Raw genomic sequence first — 15,276 nt, forward strand, 5'->3', positions numbered from 1 at the left:
CTGTGACTGGTGCTTTTGCTACCCCCTCGCTCCAAGTCCTAAAGGGCTTTTTGTCTCTAACCTTCCCGTTCCTTACCTGTGCCGTATTGCTGTCCACCCCCTGTCTTTCACGTTCCCAAAGCTCTCTTTCTTCAGGCTGGGCTGTCCTTGTGGGTGCCACCTGGTTTGGTGATCCACAGCTTCCCCCACCCTCGTCTTCCCCTCCCCCCGACGAGCCTAGTTTAAAGCCCGCAGGAGGAGATCTGCCAATCTGGAAGAAAACACACGCTTACCTTTGGGGGACAGGTGAAGCCCATCCCAGCTGAGCATGTCCCTCGTTGTAATTGTGTGGGTCATTGTCCAGGAAGCCGAAGCCTGCCTCGAGACACCACTGCCAAAGCCGCCAGTTGGTCTCTCGGATGCAGTTCTCATGCCGTCTTCCGCGTCCGTTCACTGGTAGGATGGAAGAGATCATCAAGTCCAGCCCCCTGCCATGGGGAGGAAAGAATGCTGGGGTTAAACAGTCCTGGCTAGGTGATTATCTAGCCTCCTTTTGAAGACCCCCAGGGTAGGAGCAAGCACCACTTCCCTTGGAAGTTGGTTCCAGCTCCTAGCCTCTCTGACTGTGAAGTAGTGCCTCCTGATATCTAGCCTGAATCTACTCTCAGTCAACTTATGGCCGTTATTCCTCATTACTCCCGGTAGTGCTCGGGGGAACAGGAACTCTCCCATAGCCTGCTGGCCCCCCTTGGCCAGTTTGTAAATGCCACCAGATCCCCTCTCAGCGTTCTCTTGTGGAGGTTGAACAGGTTCAGGTCCTGTAGCCTCCACTCGTAGGGCCTGCCTTGCTGCCCTCGATCATGCAAGTGGCCCTCCTCTGGACCCTCTCAATGCTATCCACATCCCTCCAGAAGTGCAGTGCCCAGAACTGGACACAGTATTCCAACTGCAGCCTATCCAGTTTCGCACAGGGGGGGAGGATCACCTCCTTGAACCTGCTCGTGATGCATCTGTGGATGAATGACAAGGTGTGGTTAGCTTTCCTGACTGTCTCCACATTGGCAGCCCATGTTCATTTTGGAATCAGTAATGACTCCAAGATCCTTTTCTGCCTCTGTGCTGACGAGAAGGGAGTTCCCCAGCCTGTAGGTATGCTGCTGGTTCTTCCTCCCTAGGTACAGTACCTTCAGTATTGAATCCTATCCTGTTCTTATCTGCCCACACCTGTAGCCTGCTTAGATGTAGGTGCAGTCTGTTCCTCTTCTCCAGTGTGCCCACTTCTCCCCACATCTTGGTGTCATCCGCGAATTTGAACAAGGTACTTTTCACCCCCTTGTCCAAGTCACTGATGAAGATGTTGAACAATGTGGGCCCAAGGACCAAGCCCTGGGGGGACCCCACTGCCAACGTACCTCCAGGTCAAAAAAGTCCCATTCACCACCACTCTCTGGGTGCAGCCCTCCAGCCAATTTGTGACCCATTTGACTGCATAGGCATCGATGCCACAGTCACCTAATTTTTTAATGAGAATGGGGTGAGAGACTGTATCGAAGGCCTTCCTAAAGTCCAGAAAGACTATGTCCACCACGACACCTGTGTCCAAGGATTTGGTGACCTGGTCATAGAAGGCCACCAGGTTGATCTGACAGGACTTGCCTCGATTGAACCCATATTGGTTGCCCCTAAGCATGATCTCCCCTTCTGGTCCTTCACAGATGTTCTCCTGGATAATTTTCTCAAAGAGCTTCCCCAGGACTGAGGTAAGACTAATAGGCCTATAGTTCCCTGGGTCCTCCTTCTTCCCTTTTTTGAAAATGGGGACCACATTGGCCCTTTTCCAGTCCTCCAGCACCTCACCAGAGCACCATGAGTGCTCATAAAGCTGTACCAGGGGTCCTGCAATGAGCTCTGGGTTGGAGATTGTCCGGACCTGCTGATTTAAACCCATGGGCCTATTCCCATGAGAAGTTCCTTGACTAGGTCCTCACTGACCATGGGCCTGGCAGCGCCTGCCCTGAGTCCATCGGGAATCCCAGTGTGGGGGATGCCCCAGTCCCTGCTCAAAAAGATGGAGGCAAAGGAATTGTTAGAGGTTAGCTTTGTCATCTGGGGTGACCACCAGATTTCCTAGCGTATCCTGCACAGGCCCTACGTTACCCGGTACCTTCTTTTTACCCCCATTGTATTTAAAAAAGGACTTCTTGTTATCCTTGATCCGGGTTGCTAGTCCCAGTTCCATCTCCGCCTTAGCCTTCCTAACAGCCCCACTGCAGTCTTGAGCAATGGAGGTATAATCTTCCTTGGTGATGGCCTCTCCCTTCCATTGCGTGTACGCCTCCTTTTTAGCTTTGAGATGTTCCTGGATGCTTTTGGTGAGCCGTGGCGGCTTTTGAGCACTCTTGCCCCCTTTGATCCGCGTGGGGATTGTCACCCTTTGGGCTTGGAGGATCGTCTCCTTAAAGAATGACCACTCTTCCTGGACGCTGAACTCCCCTCCCCTTTGGGACCTCAGTGCCTCCCCAACAAGTCTCCTTAGCTTATTGAAATCTGTCCTCCTGAAGCCTAGGGCTGCTGCCTTGCTGCAGGCCTTTGACACCCTGTGCTGGATGGTGAATTTCATTAGGTGATGATCGCTGTCGCCCAGGTGGTTGAGAACCCGCAGTCCACTCACCAGGTGTTTACCCATGGCCAGGACCAGGTCCAACAGGACATTTCCCCTGGTGGGACTGTGCACCTCCTGGGTTAGATGGAGGGTCCTGTAACTCAGCTAGAAACCTACATGAGCAGTCAGACCTGGTTGACTGCTCTTCCCAGGAGATGCCTGGGTAGTTTAGGTTACCTGTGGTGACCATGTCCCTTGACTTAACTGCCTCTGCGAGCTGACCTGAGAATTCCTGGTCCAGCTCTTCCCCCTGGTTGGGTGGCCTGTAGTAAATTCCTGCCGTTAAGTCCCTTTCCCCCGGCCCCCTTGTATACGGATCCACAGCACTTCAGTCTGCCCCTCCTCTGACCTAGTGGCTCTCAGCCTGTCTTCATAAGGTCTGTTTTCCTGATGTTTGATCATGTGCGTGGGTCTCCTCTGTACCCTCTTGAGCTTCTCCGCATCCTTCTTGAATTCTGGAGCCCAAAACTGGATGCAGTACTCCAGCTGCGGCCTCACCAAGGCTGAGTAGAATGGGAGAATGACGTCCTGGGATTTGCTTGAGAAGCATCTATGAATGTAAGCCAGCATTTTGCCTGCTTTACTAGCAGCAGTATCACATTGAAGGATCATGTAAATCTTGTGGTTAATCATGACCCCCAAGTCCCTCTTCTCCATAGCCCTTGACCACCTTGGTCCAACCCCTTGGCTGGACAGAATGGGAGGTCCCCGAGTCCTCCCTTGTCCTGGAGGGTGACTGTGATCTACCCTCTGCCTCCAGGGGGAGAAGGGCCTGGCAGTAGGAGTCTGTTTCCTGTTCACCATCCCTGATGGCATGCAGTCTCTGGACTGCGGCCTGGAGCTCCTCCAGCTGGCGTGTCAGAGACCCCAAAAAGGAGCAGAACTCACAAGGGGAGGTGGCTATGCTCCTGGACCCCAGAGCCTGGAAAAATGTCAGGCAGCCCCCTGCAGCTGAGAGCCCGGGGTTCCGTCTGCGTGGAGCCTGGAAGCGTGGGCTCTGTCTGGGTTGAGGCCTCTGAGGTGCAGGGGGGGGCACAGACCCCTTGGGGACCCTCGGTGTGCAGTGTGTGCCCATCCACATGATGCCGCTGGTAGGCCGGCTGCAGCTGGGACTGCCTACCCTAGGGGGTTCGCAGGCAGGGCCTTGGGCCCTCCCGCTCGCCCTCCTGCACAAACTCCTGTGCTAACTCGCACACCGGGCCCAGAAGCACACCTATGCGCCTTTCAAAGCACAACGCTGCCATTTTGTAATCATGGAGATGCGTAGCAATGCTGATACCCATGACGCATGAGAGTGCCGAAGAACATCAATTTCCGTGCGCCAGCAGGCTCCCACGTATGTAGGAGCCCTCAGGTTTTTAAGTCCCAATGAAGAACATTTAGCTCTTCAAGGCACTTCTGACACTTCAGTGGTTAGTGAAAATAACCCTTTCAAGATAGGCTATGTGTCATCCTTTATTATCTCAACACTGCACATCTCCAGTGGCTAAATTGGTGACCTCTGTTTCCACATTGGATAAACTTTTGTGTTTCATGAGCACCAAGTTCACTTACATTCACAGTGGGTGAAAAGAGAAAAGGATTTAACCAGATTTGACAGCATTAAGTATAATACTCTGAAGAGCTGTATAAGGGCTGAATTTGTTTTTCTGACCCTTTGCCTCCTAAACTGATGTGCTGGGAGTGCAGTTCATTAAACAGTGACACTGCAAGATGTATGTATGGTTGATCTTAAAAGAGTACATAAGTTTAGGAAAATGGGAGAATTGGGGGAATGAAAAGGTATAGGTAACTACAGCTTGTTACAACAATGCATGTCATTCATTAAAGCAGCACACTCTACTTAAAAGGTTTTATGGTGAAATAATGTTCCATCTTTAATGAAGATGAATTGTGAAATTGAACTATCATCACATCTCAGTTTTTCAATGTCAGATGGTCTTTACTGTCTTCATTATCATTGTGCCTGGGCTTCAGGACTCTCCAGAATTCCCAGCCTCTGTGTGTGACACACATAATAGTTTTTTCTTGTGGCTTTTAAAACTACTAGACTAAACATTTATAACATATTTGACTTTGAGGGGAGTTTAAAGGAGAGCAACTCTGCTTCTCCCTCCTCTTCAGACATAGCAAAGGCAGGCTGCAGAAACCCTAGCCGCTGTATAGCCAAGAGCTACACCAAGAGTTAAGCAACTTCAGTAACACTAAGTCCAGCTGGTATGTGGGCAGCTGTATGTCTGATTTTTCACTGTAACTTGCGGAAACAACCATCACTGAGCCCAGACCAGAGTCAGTGGCATGGAACCTGAATACGTTTTACAAAAGGCATAGGGCTCCTGTTTCATTTGCAGAACAAGTAGGAAAGTTTCACTTAATCACTGGTAAAACATGAGATATGCCCCCATTAAAACCTAGACTTTTTTTCTCTAAGCCAGCATATAAGTATGGTCAATTGTGAGATGGTCAGGAAGGTCACAAAATGTTACTTCTTGTGTCACAAGCTGTTTTACTTGCAAGAACTTAGCTGCTACAAAAGTTACCACCTCTGGTAGCAGGTCTTATCCTAATGATTTATCTCTAGTGGCTCAACCCCTCATTTTGTGCAGTGAGCCCCCACTCAACCCAAGACCCAAACATCTATATTGTTAGTGTTTTTCAGCTTTGGAAATTACTGGTGGGAATTATTTCTAAGCAGCAATTCTAATGCCAAGCATCAGAACAAAGGTTAGCCCCCAGGTGCTCTGGGTATGGGGGACATCCACTATGTATGTTATCTATTAAAGGTCATAGGTTGGTTAGAATTTTACTTGTCTTGACCTTTATTTATTTATTTTTTAATTTATTTTGTTATTCCAAGTTACAAGATTTATTTTTCTCCTAAGCAGCAGGATGAGGAAAGAAACTGTCTTCTGTAGTACATGGGTATAATGCTTTAATCTACTGGGATATGAAGCCCATTCTAGTAGTTTAAATTTTTAGTTAATCAGATAATTCTTTTTTTTGGTGAAATTAATAGTTCAATCTTTATTGCATTGCAAAAAGAATGGCTTAATGGACTCTGTATAGGCTGTTCAGAGAATTGCTGCTTTGAAATATCTTTTCTTCTTTAATGGCCTGTGAAAAGGGATTAAATGGCTTTAATTCCATAAAGTTTCAAGTATTGTTAGACAGTATAATCTTGTAGTACTGTAATTTTTACAGTGTTTCTGTGGGGTTTTTTATATATAAGAACTTTACCAGGAACAAAGAAATACCATCAGATACTTGAAGCTTGTGATCAGGTATATTTAGTCAAATACAGAGATAAAGTCAGTCTAGCCCAAAATACAAACATTATCAAAATCATCACCATCGATAGCAAACTATCAACTGGAAATTAAATAATTTCTGTACTATAGGAATAGATGTTTGATGCTTCAGCTGCATTGTCTTCAGTTCCAGTTTCACAAATATACATGGCTTACACACACAAGTATGCCTGCTTAAATTTAATGTGTGGCATGTGCACACTGCACTGGGGACCAGGACATAGGCAGTTGGCATAATTATTAGACCAGTGAGGGAGAGCATACCTTTACTGGCAAATAAAAGGAGCATAATTGGGATCTGATCCCTGATTCTGTGTAGCATGGCAGAAAGTATGATTGTTGGGATCAGGGATTGGATCTCATGGAAACTTTAATGTATGCCAGGGCCCTAACCAGTGTGTATACTGATAACACGCTGTCTGTTCTTTAGTGTTGGAAACAATTCTTTCTCTATCTTCCCTCTCACCCTTCGTAGTGTGTTTTCACCCAACCTGAAGAAGAGAACATACCTGAAGTATAATATACTTGATTATGAGTTTCAAGTATCTGGTGACATGTCTGTATTCCTGCTGAAGCCTTTAGTTAAAAATTTCATTGATTTCATAGATTGCATAGACATTAAAGCTGGAAGGGACCTTGGAAGATCATGGAAGATCACTGAGTCCAGCCCCCCTACCCCAGAGGCAGGAAGACAGCAGGGGTCATAGGATCCCAGCAAGATAAACATCCAGATGTCTCTTGAAAGTGTTCAAAGTAGGTGCTCGAACCACCTCTGGCAGCAGTCTATTTCAAACCTTGGGGGCTCATACAGTAAACAAGTTCATCCTTATGCGCAGTCTGAAATGGTCATGGAGGAATTTATAACTGTTCAACCTCATCATCCCTTGGGGCGCTCAGGTGAACAAATGTTCCCCCAGATCCTGGTGAGCACCCCTGATAAACTTATAACTGATCACCAGCTTGCCCCTGAGCCTGTGCTTTTCCAGGCTGAAGAGTCCTATAGCTCTCAGCCTGTCATTGTAAGGTCTGTTTTCCTGACCTCTGATCTCGCGTATGGTTCTCCTCTGGACTCTCTCAAGCTTCTCCACATCCTTTTTGAATTGTGTAGCCCAAAACTGAACACCGTACTCCAGCTGCGGCCTCACCAAGGCCAAGTACAATGGGAGAATGATGTCCTGGGATTTGCTTGAGAAGCATCTATGGATGCAAGCCAGCGTTTTGCTTGCTTTACTAGCTGCAGCATCACATTGATGGCTCGTGTTCATTTTGTGGTCAATGATGACCCCCAAGTCCCTTTCATCCGTAGCACTAGCCAGCGTAGTACTGCTGAGCCTATAAGCATGCTGCAGGTTTTTCTTCTCAAGGTGGACAACATTGCATCTTTTGGTACTAAACAGCTTCAGGTTTTCATCTGCCCATTTCCTGAGCCTATGAAGGTCAGCCTGGATCACCCTCCTGTCCTCAGGTGTGGATCCTTTACCATAAAGTTTGGTGTCATTGGAAACTTGGCCAGTCCACTTCTGATATCAATGTCCACATCATTAATGAAGATGTTGAATAGTATAGGCCCAAGGACAGAGCCTTGATGGACCCCACTGGTCACAGCGCACCACGATGATTGATTTCTGTCAACCACCATTCTCTGGGTCCGAGCATGGAGCCAATTCCCCAGCCGGAGGATCATGGTGAGGCCAAGGCCGCAGTTAGCCAGTTTTGCCAAGAGGTGATCATGGGATACAGATTGAAGGCTTTTTTGAAGTCAAGATATATGACCTCAATCTCTTCTCCTTTGTCCAGGTGAGGGGTCACCTGGTCGTTAAAGGAAATAAGATTAGTCAAGCAAGACCTACCTGCAACAAACCTGTGCTGGCTATCCCTCAGGATGTTGCCATCGGCCAGTCTGTTAAGAGCGGCCTCTTTGATAATCTTGTCTAAAACCTTCCCTGGGATAGCGATCAGGCTGATGGGCCTGTAATTTGCTGGATCCACTCTTCTCCCTTTCTTGAAGCTAGGCACCACATTGGCTGTCTTCCAATCTTCGGGCATTTCACCAGAGCACCAGGAGTTCTTGAAGATCTGTGCCAGGGGCTGAGCTATGATGCTAGCCAGCTCCTTGAGTACCCCGGGGTGTAGATTGTCAGGGCCAACTGACTTGAAGGTATCCAGCCTCTCAAGGTGTTCCTTCACATGGTCAGCATTGATGGAGGGTAAGGAATCTCCCTCACCTGGGTCTTCCCATCCTGTAATGGGCAGGGGCATTCTATGGGACTGGTGAAAACGTGACGCAAAATACCCACTTAACAAGTTGGCTTTTTCCTGGGTGTTGGTTGTCAGTTATCCCATCTGGATTAGCAGGGGTCTACTGTTGCCCTTGGTTTTCCACCGGCTCCCCACATATCTAAAAAAAGGACTTTTTATTGTCCTTGATTTTTGTAGCTAGTTGGAGTTCAGTCGCAGCCTTGGCTTTCCTGGTTTGCTCCCTGCAGGTCTGGACCAGTGCAGAATATTCCTCCTTGGAGGTGGATCTAGTCCTTCATCCTTTGTAGGTCTTTCTTTTTAGATGCAGGAGGTCTGCTAGTTCCCTGAAGAGCTAAGGAGGCTGCTGTGCCCTTTTGCTGCCTTTCCTCCGAGATGGAATAGACTTTGCTTGTGCATCCACGACTCCCTTGAGGAGCAACCACTCATCCTGAACTCTCCTCCCCTTTCGGTTGTGGTCCTTTAGGGCCTCACTAACAAGCTTCCTGAGCTTGTCAAAGTCAGCTTTCCTGAAGTCGAATTACTTTGACTTGTCCTATCTATGCCTTTATCCACAAAAATATTTATGTAAAAGCTGTCAGTAGCTACAAGCATCACCATCATTCAAAGCAAATTCTTTCAAATGGAATTTAAAACACTTTTTCCTTTCTGTTTTTTATTTGCTTTGAACCTTTACATTTCTCTTTGGTCATGGTTTCCAAGTTTTCCTCAGCAGCTTTCATATATTTTTTCTTAAATGAGAATTGAGATTATGCTGTAATCACCTGAATAGGGAAGTTGCGTGTTTAAGAAAGAAACATCAATTATTGTGAAACTGGAGATAAAATCACAGGAATCGACAATAAGGTCAAGGTCAGAGAACCTTTCAAAAGGGTGCACCAATTTCTGTAGCAAGTAGCACACGTGGGAGCGATGCATCTAGCATCATGTCTGGCTACTTTGGCTCTTCCCAACTGCATGGTTAGCTGCATCAAATCTACCCCTTTGGTGTGATTGTACCTCAGGGCATGAACTCATGCCTCTGGAGCTATAGTGAGATGTCTTAACCACCGTGCTACTAAGCCCCAGAGTTAGCAGCACTGTTCAGTAAAAAAGATAAGACATGAAACTTCAAGTGAATGTATTCCAAATCTCCAAGATTATGTTCCCAGTATCACTGGATAAAAACTTCTGTGCTTTGCTGTTTATGGTGGATGTTGCTTCTACAATTTAGGATCCTTCTGATGGTGTAAGCCTACAATAGTTGCACCAATTTATATATATCCTCTTACTTTAAGGATCATGTTTTGGAATTTAATGCTCATAAATGCCCATCCTACCAATTTTGCTCAGTGAGTCAGTTCATATCTTATATTTCCTCTTAATTTAATTCTACTTTGGAGCAAAAAGCTTGGGGAAAAGCATTGCCCAAAAGCCCAAAACAAGTGGAAGTGCTGTTTAGGAAACTTAAGAGTCAAGTTTCTCTCAGCATCTGGAGAGTTGTAGTTAATGTGAGCAATGACATATACACTACAGAATTAAGCTTGTTAGAGGAATGGGTCCTAAAAGGACTGAATAGTTTTGGAGCAAAGAGAACTGAGCTACTTCAGGCAGAAGATGGGGCAGCATGGCAAGAAAGACGCTGCCATTCTGCCCTGTCCTTTCTCTAACTTGAGACTAGCACTACTAACTACTTTACTGACTATCTCAGACTAAGGATGTAAGAAGGAGTTTAGAGTAAATCTCAGTTTCCACTAGCTCCTCTATGCTCTTTGGACAACAGCAGTGGGAATATTAAGAGTAGGGATAAGATAGTTTTGCTACTTCCAGTTCCCAGGGACCAGTACTGCAACAGAAAAAAAAAGTTGCTGCAAAAATACTACTCAGCCACTATGTGGAATGGAATATATCCAGTGCAGACAGGAACTTGAGAAAATTCTGCAGTCAAATTTGTTACAAGCCTCTAGTGAGCATGCAGGCTGCAGTCTTGCAGAAGCTTCTGCTGTCTAACAGAAGATTTCACTTAATATTAGGGAATCGGACAACAGCTCAAAAATGTAGAAAACCATATTACTTTGGTAGATAAATTGCACATACTAGCTACACATGGGGAAATAAATTAACAAAAATCTATACTGTTACCAACCATGAATTATTGATAAATTACAGGCAGCTTTTCATATTTATATAAAAATGTTGCTTTGAAATTGGTTTTAAACAAAAAAATCAGCTTCATGTTTTTATATATTTAAGCACATATTTAATCTCCCAGTCCTTTAAGTGTGTATATAGAAATGAAGTAAGCAATCTTTAATTGTTACTGAACTACATATGTTAATATAATTTATTTCATGAATATTGCTTCTGCCAGTAATGCAAGAGCTCACTATTTCTAAATTATTGTGTCCTTTTTAAAACTCATTATTCCTGAGTAGCTCTGGATGTTTTACTAGATTTGCCTGTTCTTTTTAAATCCAATATTGAAAAAAATATAAATACAATGTTATGTGACTAGAATTTTTAGCAACCTTTCTAATAGATAATGCTTCAGATGTAAATAGTTATAATAGATATCATTAAAATGCAAGAACCAATATTTTCTCTTATAATTACAGGAATTACTGTCTACTTTATGATGACTTGGCAAATGCTGATATTTCACCACTTTTTCATTGTTTTTCTAATTTTATTTAGCTATCCCTTTTTTCCTTCTCTGTTCTGAAAATGAATGTATATATTCTGATAATTATTAATAGGAACAGGAAAGGTAGATTTGCTTTTCATTGTCCTTTGTGATCAAAATGAAAGTTTTTGAAAATGAACCACAGCTAATTGATACTATTGAATATCATTTGCTTAACCACTATGATTGCTCCATATGGCATTTTTGTAATACCAGCTGCCTCATTATCAGCTGTCATTGAAATCTTCTTGATTTAAAACCTCAAAGATCCCATGGCTATAACACCATTGCCTCAATTCCTTTAAAAACCACACTTGCTACAGCAGAAATATGAAACCAGTGTGTGTGTGTGAAGGTCAATGTGTGTAAAACGTGTTGCATCCAAGCAAAGGCTTGAGATATCATCATCTATGAGATGCAGTAAACAAAACTGTTTGAAGTGACATGCCCTTCACTCTGGATCAATAGAATTTAAGAGCTTTTTTTCTTACTGTGCATGAAATAAAGTTTTATTTCTCTATGCAGGCCAAATTAGTTACAATATGTCATGAAACAGTTTGTGGTGACATGAAACAGATAAACTTGCTCAAGAAATTTAGCTTGTCTGATATTTCCTGCTGATTAACTTTTGATGACATAAAGAATCTTCAAGAAAGAATGATCAATGTCACTATTAACATTGGCATATGGCTACCTTACCTACAAAGCATTAGACAACATTATTTTTAGAGCAGTGTGAACAGTTAAAATCAAATGTCTGAGTTAAAATCAAAAAGTTAAAAAAGCATATATTAATATGCATTCCTTTCTTTTGTTTGCAAGCCTTTAACGTTTAGGGTTAGTGTTCTTGCCAGATGCAGTAAAATTTTATGCAGCAAAATCCATGCGGAAATGTAGTTATTGTAAAATACACCAAGTGGATGCACTGAGTCTTAAAACTGAAATAACTGGGTCATTTTACTTTCTCTTGAAGTGCCATAACTGATTAGTTGACAGTATACCATTCCAGCCCTTGTTCACCCTGAAAGAAGAATCTAATAAAGTAAACATGGAGAAATCCTTTATAATGGAAATGTTCAAGTTGTAGCCCATGGAGTTTTATAATAGTGGCTGTAACTTTTAAAATAGAAAAGGTCATGTGTGGAGGCTATCCTTGAAATTTTCAAAGATAAGCTGAGATTCAGTTGAATATCAGTGGAATTGTGTGGTAAACTCCCTAATCATCTTTGAAAACCTCAACCTATATAATTTCAGTGTTTCATTTTGATACAAACTAATAAGTCAATATATTTTTTCTAATTTTTAAAAAGCAGACAAAGGAATTAAAAAATGTTGCTTGCAGTGTTATCCAGAGGGTACAGTAGAGTTGGTGAAAAGATTTGGATTTAAAGGCTTTCATTGGGTCTCTTCTTCAGACTGGATTGTGTAGGAAAATAACTTCCATTCATGGAAAATACAAGCATGGATAATAGCAGACTCAGATTCATGTAGTTAAGACTCAAGTGAAACTTAAAATAACAGTGAAAACAAGTCAGAAGATAATAGCAGAGATTTATCAGCATTTCACGTTAGATGGTTATGTCAGGTCCTCTTTCCAAGATTTTCAGCCTGATGGTCATTTTGGAGCCCCATTTACTTCAGAATCCTGAGGATGAGGCCCTTGGAGGAAACCAAAATAGCTTGTTTATTGTATGTGCCTGGTATGAGGTTTGTAACCTTTTGTTTCTGGAGTAGGAGCTCACAGCAATTATCCATAACTTTTCACCCTCAGGTTAATTATACAGTATATTCCAAATTTAAATGCTGTAAACACTGGAGTTAGAACAGACTAACCCTATCCCTATCAGGGTTTCATGAAGAAGGCACATTATATCAGTGCTCTTTGATCTGTACAGAAATAAAACTTGGTGTATGGATGAAGCATTAGGTTTTGTCTGAGTAAGTCCTGAATGATTTGCCCCTGTCCTCATACAGCATTACTCTAGACTACAAAGGGAGTTTGTTCGATGCAAAGCATTTCAAAGGAGTGGCTTTGATTTTTGGACTCTCTTTAAAACATGCTATCCCACTGTGGCCACCGGATCCTACATGTAGTGACCTTTAGAATAACATGTAAGAGCTGTCTACTCTTCCATCCTTTTTCTGGGGCTTGAAAGGGGCTAATGAACAAGAGTAGATGCTATAGAGTTTGTCAGAAATCTTTCTTGCTTGTTTGTAGATATTTGTAAATATTTGCAGTCATATGAAGAGTGTTTTAGAGTATCTGAATGAAGTGTGGAATAAATGTCTGAATAACTTGCTCTTAAGATTTAATGGCCCATAAAGAGAGAGATGCTTTTAAACTGTTTTTCAAATTGTGCTGAACGGTCAGAGAATTAACTAACAGGATTTAATTGCAAACAAAAGTCCATGATCATTTGAGAGATGATGTGGGCTCAGCATGAAAGCAATTAAAAAATGAAACAGAGCGCATATTATGGTGGTTTCTCTTCCTTTTTCCCTAATAAGCTGAAGGCTTACAAGCCTCTTTATGGAGATAAGGGCTTTCAGTATAGTTCTAGGGAACTGGGTCACACACTCTTACAGCTCCAGGTGCATTAATTGAGCAGAAAGGAGATGAGCTTGACTCTTTGAACTTCTGTTTGTGGCTGCTGTTCTCTTCAACCCTATATACAATGGACTAGTCTCAACACTGTCCTCCAGATAAGGAAATGCTGGTGTGAAGCATATTGGAGGAGCTACATAAATTAGTGGATTTATAATAAAATATGTTTCCATTAATACCCTATTTCACATGTTTTAGTTAACTTTCATTTGTATTTCTGCCACGATATAGTAATACCACTTTATTCATGCACATAGAAGAAGGATGTGTGTGTTGGGAATAAATCTATGACATGATTGTCTTGAAACAGGCTAGCATCTGCAAATGGAAGTCTTCATTTTCTTCAACAAGAGATAAATTAGTTAAATCACTGATAGACTACGTATTGTGATAATTTAGCATGGAACTAAAGACCTTTGAAATACAGTATTATATGTCTTTGTTTCTTTCTTTCTACGTTCAGGTTGATGATATTGGGTTCCCTTTGAATCATCCAAATCAGTATTTTGTGGAGAGTCAGAAGCTGTTAAGTGGTGGTAGAGAACTGAAGAAAGAAATGAGTCATCCAGGAAGCTCTCAACTAAAACCCACTAGTCAGGAAAGTATCAATTCAAGTTCAGCTACTACTACTTCAAACAATGAAGCAGATACAGAACTGGAGGGACTGGATGAATACTTCGCTGAAGACTGAGAAGCTCTAATTTTTACGTTTCCCTATTTTTTCTAGATAAAATAGGGCAAGATCCTTGGCTTCCTGGAAAACACAGGCTTGTAACGTTCTGGGTTGGCTTATAAAAGGAAATAAGATACATAAATGACATCCAGTGCTCATCTTTTTAATTCAGGATTCACTTTTCCTAAAAGACAGTTTCCTACTGTCTGGGTAATGGGAACAGCAAGTTAGTTCCTAAATTTGTGGGATATTTTGGGACTTTTTCAATTTGTTTTTGTGCTTGTGACCATTTTGTTTGCTTACCCTGTTTTCCCACTTTTCATTCATTTTTATCTCTTTTAAATTCTTTCTTAATAAACATATATAGAAATGCACACTTGTGTGACATTTTCTTTTTTCTGCTGTAGTTTTAAAGTAATGCTGGTGGACAAACATATTATGCACAGATTATTCTTTTTATTTCTTTGGGAGCATGGGAAATAGCTCAAATTTGTCTGTGGTTCAACAGCAAAGATTCAAATCATTAACAGCATTCTTATGTACTTTATTGTGCTCTGCGAGTGCTTTGTTTTTTTTAAATCTGTTTATCATACCCAAATCTACTCAGAGGTAGCAGAGAAGTGTTGTTATTCCAGTTTCTGAAATACTGAGCTGAGGCACCAAAGTCTGATATTTAAGGCTATCTGGCACTGTTGTGCTTAGCATTTGCAAATCCTAAGGGTGCCTGTAGACATGTAGGGATGCTGCTCTGATGTGCTATAATTACTTGAGTCTGCTACAGTATGCTAACTAGCACAGTCCAGCAACTTCTATGCCTCATGTATTCAGCATCCCTGTGCTTCAAAATGGCGCTGTGGGTGCTTTAATTTCATAGATTTCATAGACATCAGGGCTGGAAGGGACCTCGGGAGATCATCGAGTCCAACTAAAGCTTGTTGACCAAGATTTAGTTAAAGTGCTCCCACTACCATTTTGAAGTGCAGGATGCTGAATGCACGAAACACTGAGGATGCTTAATTTCATAGATTTCATAGATGTCGGGGAAAACTGAAGGATCGGTCCCCAAGGTCACGGTGGGCCGGGGTGGCAATTAGATACGGACAGGTGGGATTAGCGGCGTAGAGTCTGGAG

The 15,276-nt window shown here is 42.9% G+C and overlaps 1 protein-coding gene across 1 annotated transcript in view; it reads left to right on the forward strand.

Annotated features, from left to right (window-relative positions):
• Window positions 1-14,517, forward strand: part of PRIM2 (primase (DNA) subunit 2) — a gene marked incomplete at its 5' end in the record, with an annotated part of 238,709 nt that extends 224,192 nt beyond the window's left edge. The window contains one exon of the mRNA XM_019538153.1: window positions 13,936-14,517. Within this exon, the coding sequence (XP_019393698.1) occupies window positions 13,936-14,163 (228 nt within the window). The remainder of the gene's footprint in view (window positions 1-13,935) is intronic.
• Window positions 14,518-15,276: the final 759 nt, after the last annotated feature.

This window comes from Crocodylus porosus, unplaced genomic scaffold (genome assembly GCF_001723895.1).
Source record: "Crocodylus porosus isolate Cpor-Errol unplaced genomic scaffold, CroPor_comp1, whole genome shotgun sequence".
NCBI classification, from domain to species: domain Eukaryota; kingdom Metazoa; phylum Chordata; order Crocodylia; family Crocodylidae; genus Crocodylus; species Crocodylus porosus.